The sequence below is a fragment of the Falco rusticolus genome, chromosome 3, assembly GCF_015220075.1.
Source record: "Falco rusticolus isolate bFalRus1 chromosome 3, bFalRus1.pri, whole genome shotgun sequence".
NCBI classification, from domain to species: domain Eukaryota; kingdom Metazoa; phylum Chordata; class Aves; order Falconiformes; family Falconidae; genus Falco; species Falco rusticolus.
Genome location: NC_051189.1, coordinates 93,170,075 through 93,193,218, shown reverse-complemented (window position 1 = coordinate 93,193,218; position 23,144 = coordinate 93,170,075). Strand labels below are relative to the sequence as shown.

The 23,144-nt window shown below is 44.7% G+C and overlaps 1 protein-coding gene across 3 annotated transcripts in view; it reads left to right on the top strand.

Moving 5' to 3' along the window:
- Positions 1-15,180: 15,180 nt before the first annotated feature.
- Positions 15,181-23,144, top strand: part of F13A1 (coagulation factor XIII A chain) — a 60,939-nt gene continuing 52,975 nt past the window's right edge. Inside the window, exons 1-3 of one of the 3 annotated variants that reach the window (XM_037380685.1) lie at positions 15,181-15,358; positions 16,561-16,702; positions 22,471-22,659. In XM_037380685.1, the coding sequence (XP_037236582.1) occupies positions 16,570-16,702; positions 22,471-22,659 (322 nt within the window). In that variant the 5' untranslated portion in view covers positions 15,181-15,358; positions 16,561-16,569. Of the gene's footprint in view, positions 15,359-15,472; positions 15,492-16,557; positions 16,703-22,470; positions 22,660-23,144 lie in introns of those variants that run through there. The other 2 variants (XM_037380684.1, XM_037380683.1) reach the window with 2 other exon arrangements.

The following is a 23,144-nucleotide window of genomic DNA, read 5'->3' as shown; positions in this document are numbered from 1 at the left end:
GAGGGAACTGGCGTGACACAGTGACGTGCTGGCTGCAGCGGTGGGGGGCCTGCTGGCATCGTGTGGGTGAGCACAAACACAGAGACCCTGTTCAGCCACTGCGCAGGATCCAGGTAGTCCCCAAAATGTCATCCTAGGGTGCAGTTTATCCACATGCGTGTGTCGTTCGTGTCCGATGCATTACCTCTAGGGATCAGTGGGAAGGCAAGGTCCAAGTTCCCTCACCAGGCTGTTGACACTGGGAAAGGATTGGAAGGATGGTAGGAAGCCATGCTCTAATTCCACCAGTGCAGCACGGGTTGGAGTTTTGGTACCTCTGATGCAGTTTGCTGCATCAACAGGCTGCTGAACCTACCAGCATCTATCCAGGGCGTGGCAAGACCATGGAGGGTTGATTGCTTTTTTAGAAGAAAATGAGTTTCTAGTGCTTACTGAGAACCTGCAGATGAAATCCTAAAGATCTTGATATTTCTAGAGAAGCAATGAGAAACAAAAGACATAGGCACATTCAGGCTGTGGTATTGTGTCATCATGGGTAACGCAATTCATAGTAAATGCGTCTGTGTGTAAATAAATACATACACATTTGTTAAGCAGTTTCTCTGCTTATGATTCTAGGAGATTTTCTTATTTAAATGAAGAAAATATATGGTTTCATATCACCTATACTTGCAATCCCATTGTAAAAGAAAAGTTAGTGCATCTCAAGAACTATCTGAATCTGGTTTATTCGGATACACCAAACACATTTGGTTGCAATGATGGAAATTATAAAACCTTTTGGAATGTCATCTTTGATTTGCCTGAATGGAAAATAAACAAACCCCTTGTTCGTTCCCACCTCAAAGAACAATAATCTGGAAATTGTTTAAAATGCTGGAAAGCACCCATAGGAGATACAAAATGGAGAAACAGAATCGTCAACTTTCCCGAATGATTAATCCTAGACTTTAAACTAGACAAACAAAATTTCATCTTGAACAACAATTTTCAGAAAATCACGACGAAATGAAAGGACAGCCTTCCATTGGCCCAATTGAGTTTATTTCCACCTATACTGCATGGTATGCTTTTCTGTGATTAATCCCATGGGAGAACTCAACCTGAAGCAGGTTATGGGAAAGCAGCCTAACGAAAGTAGTTTTGCAACTTTAAAAACACAGCCATTCCCAGGACACTCAGCTTTGCTATTCAGAGTGAAGGGGACAAGTGCAGGATGCAATGGCAGAGCTATAGGTCTGGGGGGCTGGTGCTAGCACCTTTACTTTGGTAGAGCCATGCAAAGATAATGTATGCAGCCCAAACTAGAAATGGGAATAACTTGCCATCAGCCGTTTCCATCAGTAGGAGGTTTGTACTTCTTTTCTTACTGTGCACAACACTTTTTCTCTGCCAGCAGCTCCATTGATCAAGGCATAAATGAAGGTAGGGAGCTGACATTTGCTGTCCTCTCAGCAGAGAAAGGAACGCTGGCTCTGCAACCTCATGAATGAAGGGAAAAAATGAAATTGCCTTGGTCCCCTTCTGCAGAGCAGTCATTAACTTCGCTAACAGGGAAGGAGGTAGCTTCTTTTAAACCCCATGTCTGGGGGATTACACATGCAACTACTCTTAATGTCAGTATTGATGTTTCTGAGGAAGTATGTATCCTCCTGGAAACGTAACCCAGGTGAGCAGAGGTTCGAACAGTGCAGATTTATCCCAAGGGGATGGAGAAGAGCAGGGATTGCAAAATAAAGGCCAAAACCCGCCCTGTTTATGATAAAGAAGTATCCACATGTTTTCATTTGTAAACGTGAATTTCAAGGAATAGATATATATAACGTTCAGTGCAAAAAATTAAAAGGCTATTCAGCAATGTTTTAATATAGCGCCTTAAGAAAATGACACTTTCCAGAGCCAGTCATGACTTTAAGCCAGATCATGGCAAAAAATATTAAGGGAAGAATCACCACAGCAACAATCACATTGCTCCCCTTCTGCAAGAGAAATGGAAAAATACCCAAACTTTGCCAACCTGAATAAATTATCCGCATTATCAGAACTGTAAGGAAAGCTGTATGCAATCAGTGTGTGTGCGCACATGTGTTAACCGGATTGCAGCCTGTTAAATACGTATGTCAAAGGGGACAGCTCTGAAAATATGCTCAAGAGAAAAAAAATTACCATAGTTGTACTTTAATTGGTCAGCAGGTACCATGCATGGTATGGTGCTCGCTGCAGTGCTGGGGGAGTCTGGTCCAGCTGCTGGGCTGGGCTCTCCTGCCTGTGGTGGCCTGGAGGTGGGATGGAGGATATGGGTGCTCTCAGGGTCTTGCTTCAGTGTGATGCTGTAAAGTGGCTAGTTTTCTCACCCCCATTTGGGAGCACGGACACGCTATTACTCCAGCCTGGCAGTTGTTTTTACGTGTGCTGTGTGGTTTGCTTTGCCAAAGAAAATCGTCTTGTTAACCAGGGAGGGAAGAACAGGGGTGGAAGGGTTGGGGCCAGGGGCAATATTGTTACTGCTTAACTTTAAGCACCTTGTGCAGGAGGCTGCACTGAAAATCTCTTACCAGGCTGCCCGTATGGTCAGTGAAGGGAGGCTGGCTTCTAGAGGCAGCCCAAAGAAAGAACATGTCTTAGAACAGTGGTGATGTTTTCAAGATATTTGACAAATTCAGGATGCATCAAAGAGTCCAGAATATTGTTAGGGATGCCCAAAACCACGTGGCTTTCGAGCACAGGAAGACAAGGTTAAGCTTGGAGTGCAAAGGCAATGTGTTCCCATTCCTGCTTCTCTTGCCATTAGGAAGAGTGCTTGTTTAGCGTTTTGTTGGTCCAGTACTAAACCCTGGATTGTTGGCTGGCCAGCAGGCTGCCATCATTTTCTGGCTTGGATTTCTAGCTAGAAACATCCCTCAGTTTTTCTGGGATTATGCATTTTAAATAAATGGTGTGTGATCAGTCTGCATCTTTATACTTTCCAGGCTCACAGGTGTTTTGCAAAGGAGGTGCGTGCTCCTGCTAAACAAGTTTAATCCTACTGATAACAGACTTGCTTTTCTTTCTGTTCTTTTATGTAAGCCAGTGTAGACTTGGACTCGGCTAGATGAGCTAAGTAATGCCAGTGGTATCCTGGCCCTATCTGGAGTATCTGCGGAGTGGTGGGTCCAGCATGCACTGTATTGGTGATGCAGACTGCATCCCAGTAATCACCCACACCTGATGGTAACATGGCTGGAGAATGGTTAAGGTGGCTGCTGTCAGAAGCGTTTGGAGCTTTCTCCTGACTTGCAGTACATGCTGTTCAGAGCCCTCAGGTGCCAGTGGCAGAGGGGTACATGAGCAAGCAGGAGGTTTCAGTTTGATCACAGCTGCAGAGCCTCTCCGGCTTTCATTGCCATTACCTCCAGCTTGTTGTAAAGAGCAGTTTATGGCAAAAATGGTATTCTGCTTTTCATTTTTTAAAGGGTAGACTTAAAATTTTGCCTGCCAATTCATAACAACCCTATGGGCCCATCCACCCTTTGCTTTCTCTTCTGTCCTTTGATATTTGCCACCTTGCTATGCCCACTGTGGCTCCAAGGCTGGCAGCCTGCTAAACTACAGAGCTTTGCCACATGGCATGTGCTTTTGGGCAGGCTTTTGTGCTGGCTGGTAGTTGCACTGAACAATTGCAGTGGGGAAAAGCTAACAGTGGCAGCTGGAGTTAATGAATCCTACATCAAGCAGGAACAGGGACAGGAAACCCAGAGCTCAGGGGAGTTCCATGGAGGTCTACTGCAATCTTGATGTGTGAGTGAGTAGACAAGATAAAAGCACATCTGGATGGGCTAAGGCATACATATATGCTAGATTTTTTTTTTGCATTATATTTAATATAGTGCTTGTGCATTAAGGCTTTTTTCCTATCTCTTTTTAAGGTTCGTTTGTTTTTCTGGGTAAGGAAAGATATGAGTGGTGTGTATGGTTAGATGAATGTCTACTATGATTCTGTTATTGTGTGCTGGACCTTTAAAAATAAAGTGTTCCCCAGGCTGTAGTCTAGGAGGGATTGCTATGCATCAATGCAAGATGGCCCTTAGAGTGAGTTACATGCTTGTTTTTCTCTTGTGCAGTTGTTATGTCTCTCCTTGCTTGTTTGATTTAATTTGAAACAAAAACTACTCTGGTCGTTGGCAATTTTGATGTAGATGTTCAGGAAATGGAACAGGATTAGGTCAGTTGAAAACATCACTGAGGAAATCCTACAAGAACAACACATTGCTTCATCCACCATCCCATCAAAGCCAGGTCTGGTCAGGATATCTCCTCTGTACTGCCCCAACCTACCTGTTAGGAGGACAGATTCTGAACTAGATGATAATCCATGCTGATTTTCCTTGTCCTTCAAACTCACTCCCCACAAACTAAACTCCGTATATTATAACCAGAACCTGGTCTAGAAAGCTGAACAGATTTCTAGCTGCAAAACTTGTACCTGGGCTCCTGATAATGAGATAATGTCTAAGAAGCCACCAATTTCCTTCATTCAGATCTATTGGATGAAAGTCCCAAGTATCGGGGATGTATCTAGACCAGCTGTGGGTCAGATGCTTCTTCTGCACACTTTTGTTGCAGAATCAGCTTGCTTGCGTTACAGTTTGGGAATAAGACACTCAGAAGCCTCTAAGCTGAACTCGGCCTCACAGCGTGCCTTCCTGGGGGGCTATTTTATTCTCTTTGTTGTACCTTCCTGTCAAATGTGATGGGAAATCAATGATGAATAGGAGGTCCCTGATCTCCATGGATACTTGTCCCTGCTTGCTGTCAAAATCTGAGCTGGCTGTTTATTTTCTCGTATTTTACGTATGACTAATTTACTTAGGGAGGGGAGGGGAAAGGAGGTTATTTGGGGTTGAAGTAAAAAACGAGAGAAAGGATATTTGGCAGTGGTTCCCAACTGGAGCTGCTGGGAGGCCTCCAGAAGCTTGTCCCATACCTGCATCCCCTGAGCTTGTTGTCAGCTCTTGTGCTTTGTTCTGTGCTCGCAGCGGGGTCTCCGGGGAACACAGCTGCTGCAGCTGCTTGTAGACCAAAAGGTGACCTTTTGAGCAGCTGAGGACTGATGCATTATTTAGTGCATTCCTGGCTAAAATGGAAATGAAATGATTTCGTGAGAAGAATGATTTGTTTGTCCTTTCACTCGGATGCACCCCTGTGCACCACACTCCTCGTGGTTTCTTCTGGGTAAAGCTTTTGCTGAGACAGGTATTGCACCTTGAAAAACGCTGTTAACTAGAAAGACCCTACTAGCCAAATGTAATAAACTTCAGTTTATAGGTACTAAGTTTGCAAAAACCAGCTTCTATTTAAATAACATGTAGGAGTGAAAGCTTCCTGATGAAGTGTATGTCTCTCCACTACCAGCTGATACTGGTAAGCATCATAACCAGCTGTTATTTCAACCTGAAGTATTTTACTTCTTTCAATTAATCAAGAGTCTCTTGAAAGGTGCCATAGCAAGACATTCATTACGGGGTTGTTTCATGAACAGAATATTTGTCATTCACATGGAGTCTTCAGCACTGCCTCCCAGTGACCTGTGATAGCCAGGAACTTAGGCACTCTCCATATCTGTTGGGCAGAGAAGGGGAGGAAGATAGGAACAATTTTTCACCGTGTCCAGCTTTAAATTTCCTATGTGGTCTTCCAGACATAAGAAGAAGAACCTGAGGCTGGAGCCTACCTCTCCTGCTGACTGTGAATGAAAAATGCAGTATACTCTGCTGCAAGTCCATCTGCTCTTGAACTTCATAAATACCTTCGAAAAGATCTTTCTGACAGTGTTTTCCAACACCATTTATGAAAGCTTGAAAGCGGTATTATTCACATGTTTCAGATAAGAGAGCTGAATTGTCAAGGTAGCAACTGATTTGAGAATGGCCAGTTTTCTCCAAGAGAGGAGCACATGGAGGGATCTGGAGGAAGGTCCAGTGCTTACCAGGGATTTCACTGAACTCAACAAGCTCCGAAACATAGGAGTGAGAAGAAATCTGCACAAAGGAAGAGGTGCCCAGTGGAGTATGCTATCTCATTGGAGAGCACAGTAGTAAAAATTCTCCATAAAATTGTAGCTATTTGCTTCTGTAGGATTTTGTTTATTAGTAAAAGATTAGATGGTGTAAGGCAAATAAACAGGGAGTCCATAAATGACTACAAGTGTTTCAGTTGCTTCTTTGGCATTGTCTTAATTGTTACAACAAAGAATGCAAGATGACAAAAAATGACCACCTTTCTGCTCAGAAGATAAGGTGCCTTTAAAAAGAAAGGAATGAAACCCAGCTCTATCATTTATTTCTAGCATCCCAGTTAATTAAAATGGACATGACTGGAGAAGCACAAACACCTGAGCAGTTCTCGAGACATTTCTTTGGCATGTTCTTACTGACTTCAAGCCCCTACTGCCAACCACAGTGTTTGCTCATCCTGTTGCAGCACCCTTCAAACCAGCCTTCCCCGAAGGATGCAGCAGACATGGTCTGGGAGAAGAGTTGAGCACAAGCTGGCAAGCATTCACTGCAGGGACTTCTAAGTGCTGTGGGATTTAGTCAAACAGCAAAGTACAAGCTTCTACTATGACTCATCTGGTGTAAAACTAGTGCTAAGTATTGTACATAATTAAGACAACATTATTACAGTGAGATAGCACTTCTTTTTTTGGCATGGTTAAAGTCTTGAAAAGGTGTAACGTTTTCAGCCTTCAGAGCTGTGAAGAAGATGAAGAGTTCTGATGGGAGTTCATTCTAAAAGATGGCTACAGTGAGTTTAAATCATAATTTGCGCTATCCCTGAAGCTCTGCATGTGTGTTTCAGTTTCCTTCATGAAAGGTTGTGGTTTTTGTGAGAATAAACACAACCTCAAGGTGGTATTCATTAGATGACCTGCAACAACGGCCTCCCAAGACATTCCAAGGATTTGCCGGGTTTAATGCCCACAAATCATCTTTTTACTTTTGAGCCACGTTTCTTAAAAAGGTACTACTGGTATTTCAAGTAACAGACGCAAAAGTTATATTTACCGTTGAATGCAATAGCAAATGTTGGCAACAGTAGTGTCAGAGACCTATAGATCCAACATTTGAGCACCAACAGTCAGCAGGTATGGAATGGCAGTATTAGTCAGACAGTGGCCCTACCTATGGGAAAAGTTGAACAAGTAGGTCATTGCAATTTGCCTTCTTGCCCCAACTTTTTCTTTCAGTGGTCCACAAATCACCTTTGCCTTTTATGAATGCATATATTCTTGATTAAAGTTTATTTTGGTATAATGCAAACAAACTCAGCTTATTGGTTGCTCAAAAGCCATTTATTCAGCTTACTTGCTTCTCATTAGCCTTAACTACTCTTCATGGTGCTGTGATATTTTTTCTGTTCATTGATTAGCTGACTTGCAAGCAAGAGGTGGGAAACCAGACTGCAAGATGGTGACATGGACCATTGTAAGAGACAGGACTTTGAATGACATTTCCGTCTGTGTAGTACAGTGGATGCCTTTGAAGCATGTTTATGCTCTTTCTTGAAAATACATTGGCCACTTCTTCAACCTAACGTTACCGTAACTTTTCTTATTGTTTTCTAACATGCTGCTTGTACCCCATTTTCATGCACATCTCCAAAGAATTATCCAAGTTACAGGGACTACAAACTTTCAGGAGGAATCCCAGGTAAGCAAGGGCACTTGGGTGGAAACATCTGAGTCACAGCCAGTAAGCCCCATCTTTCTGTATGAGTTGAACAAACTATAATTTTTTACAAGTCTGAAGATTAAGAATTCTGAGGGCCTTTCTGAGAAAATGATCCTTTAATATAAAAGATAGATCAATTCCCATTTTGCTTGCACTGCTGTTTTCTGGATGAGTTTCCAATCTGTTAGTGAAATAGTAAATGCGCCCCCAGCAACCAACCATTGATGCTTTGAAAGGAAATCAAAAGTGGTGTAAGGCTGTTGAAGAAAATAGCTCGAAAGCAAAAGAGTGAAAAATCATACCATTCCTCTGATAGCTGCAAAAGTTTGTGGCGATTATAGCTGAGAGAGAGATGGGCCAGAGAGAGATCAAGGAGTCAAGAAGACACCTGCCTGCAGAGCTTTGTCCTGGCATGCCTTTTTGCAGGTTCAAGCCTAAAACTTTGTAGTGGTTGGTCTGTTAGAGGCACACAACCAGAAGTGGAATTGCAGGAGAGGATGGATAAGACTCAAATGGAGAGGGCACCTGTTGACTGCAGTTATTACCTTGGACTTTGTACAGCTTTGACAGGATTTACACAGCTTCTGGACATGAGAGAAATACTGTGCATGCCTATCCTTCGTAATGTGGGGGTTTGACATTAGCTGAGCAGCCAGGGACCTTGCTGTGGGTGCGTGCTGGAGTTGCCCTCCTGATGCAGCATCTCTCAGCTGATCTGACTTATCTTTACTCCAGCCATGGGCTCCCTATGAGTACAAAGGGAAAAGTATTTGTATTCCGCTGTGCACATTGACAGTTTTGTGGATGCAGTGCAGTATTATAGAAAAAGACAGGTATATGGAGCATTTAGAAAGCATTAATTTCTTCTTACGTTCTCCCTTTTTGAACCATGCTGCAAAAGGGTATAGTGGGAATAGCAAAGGAAAGAACTTGCAGACTTCACAAAAAGTAAAGCCTGCAGCTTGTGCTGGATGGGTATATTTGGCACACATCTGTGATTATGAAATGACTTTTAAATTGCTTTTGAACTTCATCTGGATAATGATTCATCCTTTCAATTTCCTTTCTCCCTCCAGAATATCCACCATCAACAACCCAACCAGTTGTGAAGTTTTACAATCCACATTTGAACCTACTTCTCAAAATGTTGCACACTTCCTTAAATAAGCAATTACTCAGCTCATTTGCACAAAGATAAGGTCAATCTTGGGACAGAAAGATGGATCAACAGCCTGCTTTGGCAACCACCTTTGAAACGAGTCAAGAAGCAGTTGCACTAGAGACTTGTTAAACTGCAACATTGTGTTGCAGAAATGCAACATCAACAGGCAGCTTCAGTATTTCTGTACAAACAGATATTGTACAGCCTTGATTTGGTTGAGCTGAGCCCATTACAGGATTTAGGCATATGCCTAAAGATGGAATTACTTACATGACTGAAGTTAAGACGTGCTTAAGTGTTTTGTTGTGTATGGGCCTACACACTACATCTGTGTTTGTATTAAGAGGAAAAGCTGTTCTACAAGACATTTGGGCATTTTAAAATGTATTTTTGTTCTTAACTGGAACAGGAAGTTTTACACTGAAATGAAATTTAGGAAATCTTTAGTTCCAGAAATCTTGTAATTGAGCGTACTTGAAACACTGTGTGTCAGTAATATTGAAACGCTTAGTGACATTAAGATTGAAACATTGCATGTCCACATATGTTACTAAATTAATTAGAACCAACTGTCAACTAAGCATGCTGGGATTGCCTGGGCTGTGTATTACCACCCCCTGGATGCACGAAGAGCTCTGGTCTGATCTAGCTTCTTGGCTGAGGTGCAATGCTCCGTGTGAACACTGTTGTCCAGCTTAGCACTAAAACAAGGATATTCATCTGTGTGTGATGTAGAGCTGGATGCACTAAACCCTGCTCATCCCAAATGGCTTTGTGTAGGGACAGCTCAAGTGTCTTGTACCAGGTCTTTGACAGTAACGCTTCAGGGACACAGGGAACAGACCCTGTGCTTGTGCTTGGAGGTGGATTGGGTCTTCCTTGGCTTAGCCATTCTGGCCTGGATGTCTCCAGGATGACTCCGTGCTGTCCAGAAGCCATGGTAGTTTGAGCACAGCAGAAATGGATGACCGTCCTTTGCATCTGATGCTGTACGTGACAAGGAATTGCCTCTGGAGTTGAGGGCTGCAGCTCTTCAGCAGCCAGTCTGGGTGCAGGGCTGAGCGGCAGCTGCTCAAACTCAGGCTGATCTTGTTCCCTTCCCTGAGCTCTCCAAACCTGTCCTGCTATAGACATCCCAGTACCTAGAGACTGCAGCCTGGCTGCAACCTTAAAAGTTGAAATGACTGAATCAAAGCCAAGCATGTTTTGGTAACTTCTTACTGACTGTTTTGCTATAATCAATTGTCATGTTCTTGAAAATGTTTCAGTGTGGTGGAATCGGCATTCACTATAAGGAGACTGATGCATTGGGAAAAATTCAAGCAGTTCTGTGAGTATATAGCAAGAATAATAGACGAAGTCTTACCAGACTGAATATCTTATTTGCTTTTCTTGTTGCTAGATACAAAGGCTGTTCAAAAGGGAGCAGGTATCTGTCAATAGTCTCTGAAAGGGGATCATACAAATCATGTTTCCCCTGCTTTTCAAGTTACAGTTCCTCTTCTCAGCCTCATTGCCTGATGGCCCAAGTAGGGCTGATCCCTCGGCCAAGAGCTTCTCTTTGGGTCTGGTGTTAAGAAGATAAAGTGGTACCAAAGTGGTTGCTTTAGAAAAGTTTCTTTCTTTGGCCTAAACATATGGCACGTGGTGAAATTTATTCAGATAAATGTTTTATATAAAATGTTTTTTCCTGCTTAAGCCTCTGTGTAGTTATGGCTTTGCTTTGATGTCCTGTCCTTTTCTTTTGGGGTTGAAACTAAAACCTAAGGTCCACAGCCTTTGTGTCGGTCAGCTGGCCACAGCACAGAAGTTGCCGAATAGCATTTTTGAGAGGTGTTCTTTCATCCTTTAAGGCCTCAGCTCCAGCAAAACATAGACCAGTAGACTTGGCTGGAGCCTGTGAATATTGTCTCTTATGAAAGACCCCTTTGCCCTGGCTTGGCTTCTCTCTTACTCTTTCTGTAAGAAACTAGGGCACCCCTTAGTACCCAACCAACTGAATGTTTTGGATTCAGATATTGGTAAGAGTAGGATTGAGGACCTGGATTGTATGTTTATAACAGACAATATGATGATTTTCTTGTTTTGCTGCACTTACTACATGTACAGTTATATTTCTGTCTGAGGAAGCAAAACGCCTTCACAGATGAGTACAAAAAGATGCATGTGTTTTCCCAAGCCTGAACTCATGAGCTTGTATGTACTGTAATCTGAGACTTATTACATAATTGGCAGTGGCAGCCACATATTCTAAGAGAAAAAAAGTGTATTGAACTGTATGCTGTGTATCACTGATAATGATTTGCAGCAGTGTGTTCCATAAAAGTAAAGGATAATTTAGCACTTGAAAGCCAGGCCTCAAAACCAAAATAAAATCCTTTTCTTTTTCTGTGCCTAGGCTAGATTCATCTCCCCTTACTGTAGACATCGGCAGTGTAGACACATATGGTAGGACCCATCACCCCAAGCTCCCTTTGCAGTCAACACAGGGAACAGGCACTTTTAGGCCATGATTCATCTGACCTATTTACATGTCTGCTGTAGGAGGAGATGAATCACTGCCTAGACTAGATCTGTGCGGAGGATAAAGGGAGCCTAAGATGAGATGGCCAGCTCAGATGTAGGTGCTTATAGAGATCTGGAATTTGAATTTAGACTTGCCGTTTGCAACAACAATTTTCCAGAGAAGAGTTAAATTTCCTAAGCCACATTTTCCTAGCAGAATGTGTGTATGAATATATATATATATATATATATATGGGGTTTTTTCTTTTTGCAACAGAAACATTTGCAACAATATATTATATATTTTGAAAACTGGCCTATATCCCCTTCTCCAAATGTTCCACCATCTGAAGAGCTGCCATTTTATCTCTCTCTGCCTCTGCCCCTCTTTCACACATACAGACATGTACGCATGCCATGTTTCAGAGTTGGGCCTTCTGAATTTTCAGCATTAACTCAAAATATATTCCTCTGTGTATGGTAGCTAGAGCTGTTACGCACAGACAAATACATTAACTGGATCCGGTTTTAAAAAAAACTAAAGCAAAATACGCAAACTAAACTACCAAATGAACATTTCTGAAATTTACTTTTGTTTAAAAATAACACTTTTTATTCTGCTAGAATCTGCTCTACTCTGCCTGGAGCCTTGGTGAGGCAGGGCACTGTAGGAAGAGGAACATGAACATCTGGGAGACAAGTACTGATGCAGAGAAAGGAAGAAGACAGACCTGATCATCTAAGAAAGGGTTCAAGTTCCCGAGTGAAGCTCTAAGAAGGCAAGAGAGAGGTAATGTTGTAGTATTATTATATGTGGAAGATCAGGGTTGAAAGAGTCTGGTTTATGGGGAGTGAGGATGAGTCCTTGCAGGTACACTTATGTACATGCAGTAGTATAATGTCCCAGTGCATCTGAACACCCATCTAGCCTGCAAATGGCATGAGGGTAATATTTTAAAAAAGGAAGAAAAGAAGTCACCCTGTTGCAGAGCTTTACAATGCTCGGCTGCTGCTGCTGAGTGCTTGGTGTAACTACAGTAGTGGTAGGCAAAACATCCCTCCCATCTAGCTGCTGGCACACAGCACAGCAACCCGTTTATGTGAGCACCTGGTTGATCAGTTTGCTTGTGACAGATCTTGGCATGCCCTTTCCTCTGGCTGTAAAGCTTTACTGACTCTTGTGTCTTGCAGGATATTTTTTTCCCCACAAACTCTTGTCTGGCATAGGAGGACTTGGAACAGAGACACTGTCTCTGGCAATGCAAGGAAACCGTGTTTCAGATAACCCTTTATGGTGCAAGCTTTGCAGCCATTGAAGAGCGTTTCTGTGGGGATCAGGAGGCAGGGCTGTCCGTCATCCAAAGTCCGATGCAGTGGGAAGGGTGCCCGTGACTGCAAAGGTCTCTGACAAAGGCCACGAGCATCTTGAAGGCTGCCTCTGAGAAATGGGCACGGGCTGGTGGTTCCCCACAGGGTGCAGTGCAGAAGCAGCTTCAGGAAGAATGCTCTTTCACCGGTCATCCCAGTGCATCATTCATTAAATATAACGCCCTACAGGAAAACCAGGACTTCGTGTTCTCCGTGCCCCCTCCTGCATCAGCCTTGACGTCTGTAGTTTGAAACCATGGAAGTTAAATTAAGGCCAGTGCAGTCTAATAGGCAAGGGAGAGCAAATGCTAAGAAGTCAAGATAATGAGAAAATACCTGCCATCTGGAGCTGTCATAAGCATGAATTTACATCACTCCCCACAAAATAAATAAATTACAGCCTGCGGAACATTACTCTCCCTGTATGCAAAGCCCCATTCCTGCCGCTACCGCCAAAAATTTTGGCCTCCCTGCTTTCCATGTGATCGTCGGCTTCTGCGAAAAGCCCCGGAGAGATGTACGCGGGCACGGGGAGACATCTGCAACTGCTGGCTGTTTAAGCGCAATGGCTGCAGTGGGATCTGTTCGGCTGCATCCGCTTGCTCCCTTCCATGCTCTGACGGAAAGTTTTCCTCCCGGCTCTGACAGCACCGCAGCCACTTGGGGAAGCACATGACTTCCTCGGGAGACGGCGTTTCTTATTTGTGTTGCAGGCCTCCAGCAGGCATGGAACCGAGGCAATATTTATATCAGTTTTTGTAACGTCGTCGCAGCAGCTGCATTTTTGGGATTTGAAGTGCTGGCTGGAAGTGGAGTGAGAGGCACAAAGCACACTACGCCATGTAGAAATCAGGGTGGAATGGGGGGGAAAAAAACCCCAACAACAGGAAATCAGCAACCAGCCTCCTCCCTCAGAAAGCTCGTTGTGTTCTTGGGTGCCAGGGGTGCTGCTTGCCCTCCAGATGGTTACCGCAGGGCCCATCTGTGTAAAAGTGAGTCAATGGAAGTCACAGCTCAGGATGCTAGTGATGGGAGCAGATCTGTCCCCGCAGGGTGCTTGTGCTCCTGGAGGAGCAGGGCAGGGGAAGGGGAATCCCTCGGCTAGGTGGCTTCCCATGCCACATGCCTAACAACCTACAGGGGGAGGTGGGAGAGAGCTCGAGCCCTTTGGCTATGAGACAACGTGGTGCAATGTGTGTGGATAGTGAGGCTGCCTCCTAAACCGCTGCAGCCTGGTGCTGTGCCTTGGCAGTCAGCCCTAGCAGGTTCATTAGCCCAGCTACAGTGCCGTGCTGGTACAGCCATGCTGCTCCCAGGCCCCCAGCTAGCATCTCTGCCCCACGCTGTGCAGGTGTCCTGGCTGATGTGGAGATACCTCGCTGTGGCTGGGAAATCACCAGGGAGCTAGGATGGGGGTCCTGTCTTCCAGATGGTTTACTTGCTGCTTCCCATTACAGGAACGTGACCTGATTCCTTTTCTGCCTCCTGGCTTGATTTCAGTGGTGTTAAGTCAGCAGAGGTTTGAGGCTTCAGTGATGCTACGGGCCTGGAAGATATAGCTGGCTGAAAGAGAGTGGAGTCCTCTTCACTGTCTCCTTGTTTCTTCATCTACCCTGCAACTGAGGCAAGTAAATGCTCACGGTGGGTCCCACGTGTGTAAGAGGGGCTCTCCATTGCCCATGCATGTTCTTAATAAATGACTTGTCCCTCTGCTGCCTCCCACAGCAGTGCCTGGCAGGATGGTGGGCCTGAATTCTTCCCTGTACACTGCTTTTTCTCTGTGTAACTCCATTTGTCAGCTGTGTCTGACAGAGGAGGTATCACACAGTCCCCAGTTATTGTAGAGCTTGATGGAACTGAACAAAGTTGACATGGAGCTAAAATGCTTCCACCAACTACTGCCCCAGACCCTGGTTGTTATGTGATGCACATTTTATCATGGGAAAGAGCTGAAGGTCATTTGCTCCAAACATGACTGTTTGGTGCAAAATACCTTCACTCTCCCGACTGCACAGGGTCTCAAGAAAAAGGTCATCTTCACTTTGCCACCGATGAGCTCTCCATGTGCCCCACAGTCCCCTGACAGGACTGCTGTGAGGCACCAGGCAGGAGAAGCGTCACTGTGTGTGCCTCAGAAAACTAGCACCTGAAGCTGCATCGCAAGCACTCTGAGGTAGAAATACCATTAAAGACAGGCAACATGGAGAACATGACTTCTGGGCTGTGTCCCTCAGAAAATCTCATCCAGAGTCCCACTTCATACGCCTTTGTGCCATGAGCAGTTCTACTCCGTCTCACTAAGAACTGAAACTTGGGTGCCCAAGCTGTTTCCTTAGCCCAGGCACCCTGAAATGCTGCTGGTGAGCAGGGTTGGGGTAAGACACGCAGGGAGAGGGAGGGAGTAAGCAAAGACATGCCAACAGTGGTGGCAGATCCTCGGAGGTGGTGTGGGGAGGGCTTGGCAACCCTTTCAGCACTGTCCTATTGCGACAGGAGGGAGGAGGATATACAGAGGTTGCTTAAAAGCCCCCAACTTTTTCCAGGCTTCTATTGCACTTCAGAAATTCTGCAAGGGAGAAGGAAAATAAATTAAAAAAAGACTATCTGAAAAAAGGTACCCTTGCTAACTAAATTTCTTCCTTTAAAAGCTTATTACTATTAAGTATTTGCTGCATTTTGAATTGCTGTTTTCAAGAGCTTGGGGATGAAGTTGTGTTCTCAGCCATGAATATTTTCTTAGAAGGATGGTATGGCTTTTTCATTCCTACATGCTTACAGTGAAACAGATGTGAAAGCAGTTTTGACTAGCTCCAAGAGAAGTCTCTGATCAGCCTACATCTGAGATTTCCCTTATGGTTTTTAGTGGGAGAGAAATAAGTGAATAAGTGTTTTTTTCTTTTCTTTTTTTCTTTTCTTTTCTTTTCTTTTCTCTTTTCTTTTCTTTTCTTTTCTTTTCTTTTCTTTTCTTTTCTTTTCTTTTCTTTTCTTTTCTTTTCTTTTCTTTTCTTTTCTTTTCTTTTCTTTTCTTTTCTTTTCTTTTCTTTTCTTTTCTTTTCTTTTCTTTTTTCTTTTCTTTTCTTTTCTTTTCTCTTTTTTCTTTTCTTTTCTTTTCTTTTTTCTTCTTTTCTTTTCTATTCTTTTCTTTTCTTTTCTTTTTTCTTCTCTTTCCTCTTTTTCTTTTCTTCCCCCCCGCCCCCCTCCCTTATTACTCTTTTTCTCTCAAAAGTGGATTCTCTGGGTGCAGGAGTTAGCTCTTTAGATATTGGGTGTTTGTGTGCATAAGGACAAAAAGACAGTTTTCCAGTAATCATCCACAGACTGTTGCAGGCTGTACTATTTGGGGTGATTGCAGTATAACTTAGAATGTCATTTTTATTAGGGGAGGTAGCATGTGATGCACTTTCTGGAAATATAATTTGCTATTTTGGATTCAGTAGTGCTGTTTTGGAGGGTGGGAGAGTAAATGATTTTCCAGTGCTTTTACCTGAAACTCCCTGATGTTTTTAACGCCTTGCTTCTCCTAATACTTCTGTGCTAGGCTTTCCTCTCCTTCTCCCGCCCCCCTTCTTCTCTTATTCATGTGTTTTGACAAACACAAAATGCCTTCCAATCCTTAGAGAGCTGTACTCCATCATTAGACTGATGTTTTCTGCCTCTCAGTTTTTATTTATGTGAGTCTAAAAATGTGTAGCTCACTGGCACCCCCACACTGTTTTTGGTTTCTTCCGTCTTACATGTGCCATGTTGGTTCATGTCTGCTTTTTCCTCACACTTTTTCTTTCTTTTATGGTATTACAACATTCTTGATACAAGAAGTCTGAAACAATGAGCACCAACGAGAAGAAACCTCCTCTGAATGGAAGGAGAGCCCTCCCATCAAACAACTCTAATGATGAAGAAAATGAGGTCCCCGAGATGGAGGCTTTTGGATTGATACCTAGAGGATTTAATCCAAGAGGTACAGTGTACCATTAAACCATGAGTGTATTTTAACATCTTATTCTTACTCACCTCTTCCCAGGTCTATGAATTCAAACCAGACCACTTTTTCTCCTTACATATTTTGATCTCAGATAGCTTTTACTGCTGTTTATGATAAAACTTGCAAAAACCACCTGTGTGCATGCAAATGTTACCGCAGGTTATGGGTAAGGAAAATGAGGAGTGAAGAAGTTGAGTGACCAGTTTGCAGCTTGAACTGTGGGAGTGGTTAAAAAAAGGCAAGAATGGGTTTTCCCAGTTTGACCACAATTATGGAGTCACTTTAGGACCTGCTGGCTTCAGGCATGGCTGTGGCAGCACTGGGATAAAGAGGGCGGGAGGACCCTTCCCAGTTAATGTCCCTTCTGGTCTGTACAGCCTTAAACTGACTGTAAAACTACTGCAAAATTCTGTCTGGCCAAGAAAACTTTTGCTAGAAGTTTGGCTTACTCATAAAAATGAATGTGAAGCTAAAAGGAATTCCCGTATTTTTAATTATTCTCCTGAAAAGTGTTTCAATTGTTTGGCTGGGGAGACAAAACAATATCAGGGTAGGGGATGGGCAAATCAAACCACATTCTCAGCGCCAACTCTTCAGAGTGAACCTAATAAAAAATAGGTAAGATCTGGTTAAAAAGAAATCAGGATTGGCTCCTGAATGAGTCACCAACTAAATGACATTAATTTTTTGGCCTGTTCGAAATGAACAGCAGAACTTGTTGAACACAGCTACTCAAGGTAGCCAGATGTCATAGTACTTAATGCTCAGATGGGACTTTTCATCCAGGGTTGAAAGAGAGCTTAATAAATGTGGAAAAGCATTAATTACTGCATTTTACACATTGGGAAACAGGCTAAGAGATTTTAAGCAACAAGTCCAAATTTTTATTGCAAAGCATTATTTCTGTAATGTTAATCATGTGTCTTAACCACACACACACACCTCTCCTCCCCTCCCCCATTTTAATTCACACACATTTCTTTAAAAATAATTTATTTTAAAAAATGCCTGAGCAAACTAACTGGCATGTTGAGACTGTAGAAACTTTGCTTGAACCTTTTCAAACAACCCTGTAGCTCTGGGGCAAGTACGTGTGTTTAAATTGTCAAATGTAATGCAGTACAGGTCCTGACTAGATAGCATTTGAAACCCCATGTGCTCACAGAAGCTGGAGATGTGTAAGTGTGGGATACCTTAGAAGGAATGCAGCCTGTAGCTAAAGCCCACCAGTACCAGCAGAAAGATGCCTGTTGCTTTTTGATGTGCTTCACATCAGGCTCTGAATGAAGTACGGTGCTGGTGGGTGGATTTTCCATTGCTTTTCAGAAATGCAATGGAAAATCAGGAACATCAGAACAAGTGAGGTGAGGCAGGAACCCAATGTAAGCTTCAAGGTGATGCTGCTGGTGAGAAAAACAGCCCTTGTCTAAAGGAAGAGTTCGTGTGGCCATAGAAAAAACCTGGCTATGGGACTGCTATGGCTGAAAAATAGATTTGTGCATGACAGCAAAACTCTTTGTACAGCTGGATCAGCTCTGCTGTGCAGTTTGTCTCTGCAATGCTTGTAGCAACAACATGCAAGGGGTGAGCTGAGGGAAGGGACTGCAGCAGCGTTCCTGTTTCAGTGCACAGCAGCTGTGATCTATGCCTGTGATACCAGCTGCTCTAAGTGTGGTCCCTGGACACACTGCTTTGGGGTAGGATGCTTAAGTCACCTGTCAGGACCACGTTAAAGTTTTATAGACCAATGGAGCTCAGGCTGGGACTTACATTCAGGAGCTGAGCCTGCCCAGAGCACCCGCAGTGTTGTGCTTGGGGGATAAAGTCAGCGTCTGCAGGCAGAGCAGGAGCAGCAGAGTACGACAGGGCTCTAGCGCCGCGAGCACACCCTTGCCGAGAACTGCTTGTGCCACATCCCTCCCCTTCTCCTGCACACCTGAGTTGTCCAAATTTGTTGTGGTGGTTCCCACGCTTCGCTGCCATAACACACTGAAAAAAAGCTTGCAAATGCTTTTATCCCTGCTGCTACACCTGAGGTGCTTTCTAGCCTTTGGGGTAGGCTTGGACACCTGCTACAAACATCTAAACATCAGTGTCTTCACCTATGTCCGATCACTTCAACACGGAGCCATCCAGGGAGGGGAGGGGAGGGCACAGGCTGTCCAGAGAGGCAGTGGGTGTCACTTCCAGGGTGATCTGTGCCCTTCTCTCAGCTCCACTGGCTGCAGCAACCAGCCACCAACCGGCCATAATAAAAGGTTACATACCAGGCTCACATCGTTTAGATATCTAAATCTCATTGAATCCTGCCCTTGATCTGTGCAGTGTAGGTGTCTGCAGCTAAGCCAGTCACCCTCGTTTCCCTTGACAGCCAACCGAGAGAAAAAGGCATTTTTAGGGTGTGATTCACTTGACCTATTTTAGCTACTACTCTAGGATGAGGTAAAGCCCTGTGCTTGACTAGCTCTTTGCTGACACCCACTTCTACTGGGCTGAATCAGAGCCGGAGGGAGCAGCAGAGGCTGTGCCAGGGACAGCTGCCTCCCCTGCCCGGCCAGTGGGCTGCCTGCTGCTGCAGCCCGGCTTGCTTGAGGGAGGAGATGCTCAGTGAGGAGGATGCACAGCCCCCGGGTGCTTCTTCAGCAAGAAGTCTGTGTCTCCGTGAACACGCCTGTGCCGTGTCCTCCCCCTGGCTCTTCCCAGCCAGCTCATCTCACCGCAATGTGTTATGAGTGGGCCTGGAGCTTACAGCCGCTCGGTGGGAGGACACAGCCCTGCGGCCCCACGGTCTGCAAGCTCCCCACGCGCTCTCCTTTGCAAAGTTCAGCCACTCGCCAAGGAATCGTGCTTCCCATGGTAGCAGAGTGATGGGCACCTCACGTTGTTTGGTTTGTAATCCGGAGCCCTTTCTCTCTGGTCCTCGAAGAAAACCTGATGTTTGAAGGTTGTTCTTGTTATTCAAAAAACAGCTCAAGCTTGTGCTCATTTATTTCCATGCAAGCTTAACATTGCAAAAGCTTTCAGAAAGCATCAGACTGCTGCCTCTCCTGCAGCAAACCTGCTTGCACTAAACGGCAAACCAGACTAGGGGCAAACCATCAAATGGACCTGACTTCAAAGGAGGCCTCAATGGCCACCTGTCCCTCACAAACAGATAAAGCAGTGACATGTGCATTGCCCGGAGCCTTCCTTTTGATGGCACCCAGGTGATGGTGTTTGCACATCCCATTACCTTGCTCATGTTTTGTCCTCTGTAATTACCATTACTGTAATTAACGCAGGCTAGGTCACAAGTTATTTTCATTTGGCAAGCTCCACATACATTTTAACACTGAGACTGAAAGTGAAATGTGTTTTCTACAGATGTAGAAAAGCTGCATTTTGATGGAAGTAAAGTCCTAAGAAAAAATGAAGCAAACGCTGAACTGATGGCCCAGGGTAGCTTAGCTCTGAAGTTCCTTGAAGGTGCTAGCGTGACAGAAGGGCAAGGTCACCATTGCCTTTTATTTCAGAACAAGAGATGAAAACACAACAAACCCTCAGCTCCATTGTTATGCCTCCTTGGAAGGAAGAACCTGAGCCAAACTTACTGATAGCTTCCCCCCTCACAGAGCCCCAAGATATGCACCTTTTACATGCAGTGCTTTCAGCCTGGGAGGGGTTAGGAGAGAGAATGGCAGAGACTCTCCCCTGCCCTCACTTTACCCCTCTCCGGGAAATTCCTGCCTCATGTAATTTAGTTGTGAACTTTGTCAGCATTATTGTGAGTGAGCATCGGTAACTTTTGCAGTGAGGGAGGCAAAGACATGCCCCACTTCACAGAGGGGCAACGAGAGCAATTTCTGAGCAAAACACATTTAATGTTTCATGCAAAAACCACCTCTGTAACTTCAGCCAGCGGTCAAACCAGTGGAGATCTACAGAAGTTACTCCAGAAGCCTGGTGAATTGAGCAAAGAATAACAACAACAGCATTGCCATGGGACGTTCAGCCTGACTCAGTACTGAACAGGGTATTCCAGCCTTTCCGCAGATTAGCGTTAGCAGGAGGCGCATGGTTTTGGGTTCAGTTGTCCACGGCTTTTCCATGAAAGGATCCTTACCTTGCTGTGTCCTCGGGTAGCTTCCTTTCCTTCTGTTTCCTGAAGGGCAAGGCTAGGCAGCAACTGGGACAATGCACCAGTGGGACCTGCTCTTGCTGCCCTTATTTCCCCCCTCTCCAGTTAGCTGCCACCCACAGCCCGGGCTGGGTGGGTTGGCTGGGGCAAGAGAAGGACCATGCTGGTGTCCAGGGGAGTTGCTGCTTGCAGGGCTCTGCTTGTCTTGAACACATCCCTGCGGAAGGACAGGGCTAATGCACACACCTGGAGGTTACACAGAGAGGGAGCTGTGCTGCTGCTTGTCCAGAGCTGGCTGCCATGCAGTTTCTCCCCACCTTCAAGGAAAACCTGTGTGCAAAGCTGTTGTCTGAGCTTCTGTGAAGTGGGCCACATTCAGTGACTTGGACATCCGACGCATTGGCTGAGCACATCATTCCTGCTCACAGCCTATGCAATAGCAGGCCAAATTAGCTACCATCACAGGTACACACAGCTCCACCAGCTGCTTAAATGTGCACCTCTATTTGCCAGGTATGAGTTTGGCTCTGTCATCACCAGTATAAAATGCAGAAATCAGCTAATTTCTGTCAGCACCTGGAAAGACAAGCTGAGTCAAGCTTTACTCTTCTGTCTCCCTCCTGGTGGTGAGCAGTAATGATCCTCCTGGCAGAGGTTTTGTGATTGTCTGCCCAAGCATGTAAGTGGAAGAATGATGTCCAGTTCATTTTCATGTGGTTGTTCATTGTGTGAGAAGACTTCGAATGTGAAGATTCCCACTACGGTATAGTCGCACAGCTCGTGGTGACTGCAGGTGCCTTTGGCTACCCCACTGCCACACCACACTGGTCATTAGCCGCACATGCTAACTTCTAGCAGTGGTAGGCTATAACCCTTCAGACAGGCCTGGTTCGAAGGGAGCAAATCTTTGCCTGTGCGTGTTACAGATACCTACTGCTGTTTGCCTATCTATGCTGTAATTATATACTGTAATGTTATATTTAGTTTTCTTAAGAAGACAGTAATAGCAGTGGAGGTGTACTGAGAAGCTGAGTCTAGACACATACAGTACACCAAAACCTTATTTAATACAGACAATTCAAGCTCTCATCTGAATGCAAGATCATTAACTGCTTCTCAGGCTCTTCAGCATTCAATAGTAGTAGTGCCTTGCAAACATTAATGTATCTAAGCATCGCAAAAACCCCATGAATTTTCATTTTATAAATGGAGGGAGACATGAAGCCACAGCTGTCAAAGGCCCACTGATTGCACTGGTAAACTTGTGACAGCAAGGCCCAGACTTGCAGAAAGCTGATGCCAAAGGGAAGATGGAGCCCAGCTCTCCTTGGGGACGTTCAGCTTTCCACCCATAGCAACCTGCTCTTTCTGCAATTGCTTTTGCTGTTCACTGGAAGGCTTGCAGCCTCTGTGAAAATGGCAGGTGGACAGAGAAGTGTCAGTCCGTAAGTCCCTGGTGAGCCAGGAGGATGTAAGCCCCAAACAGATCCAGCACGCTCCATTACACAGTGCTCCTCAATAAGGCAATGCCAGGGAGGGGGAGGACAGGGCCTCTAATGATGTTGATATCAATACTGGCACCCCATCATACTGACTCCGCTCTCTGTTCATTTACATGTCTCTGCAGATTACTTGCGTGTTGTGGACATTCATATGTTCAAGGACCCCCATGAGATCAACAAGCAGCAGCACCACACCGACAGGTACTACAGCCCCAAGCTGATAGTGCGCCGGGGACAGCCTTTCCAAATCCAGATTGACTTCAACCGACCCTACAACCCAGAGACGGACCAATTCTGGCTGGAGTATTTGATAGGTAAGTGCCTGGCAAAGGCTGTGTCGCATCAGCAAAGTAAGGCTGGAGAGCCTCTCATAAACAGGAACACAGCAGTATTTAATAGCTGGGTCTTTTCCTGTTACGATTGATAAGCCATAAAACCAGGCTTAACCATAGGCAAGGAAGGGCTTTTCTAAACAGGGTCTGAATCCCTACCCAAGAAAGTCAGCAGAATTGCTTGTGAGACAAGGAGCAGTATCTAGGGTTTTCTGTTTAGGAGGAGTTGTGCTTTATTGAGCTTTCAAAGTTATCTCTGGTTAATGCTGCATAGCAATGCTGAAAGGTAGGTGGAATCGGAAACATCTTTTATTAGTGTTTAGGAGATGCAGGGAGGAGAAATATGTTGTTTGAGGTGGGAGAGATGTCTGTGTATTAAGTGGGATAACAAAACGTTGAGTATGCAAGGGGGGGAAATTTCACAGTGTGGAAGGAGGCCTTGCAACTTTGCAGCTGCATTTACAGTC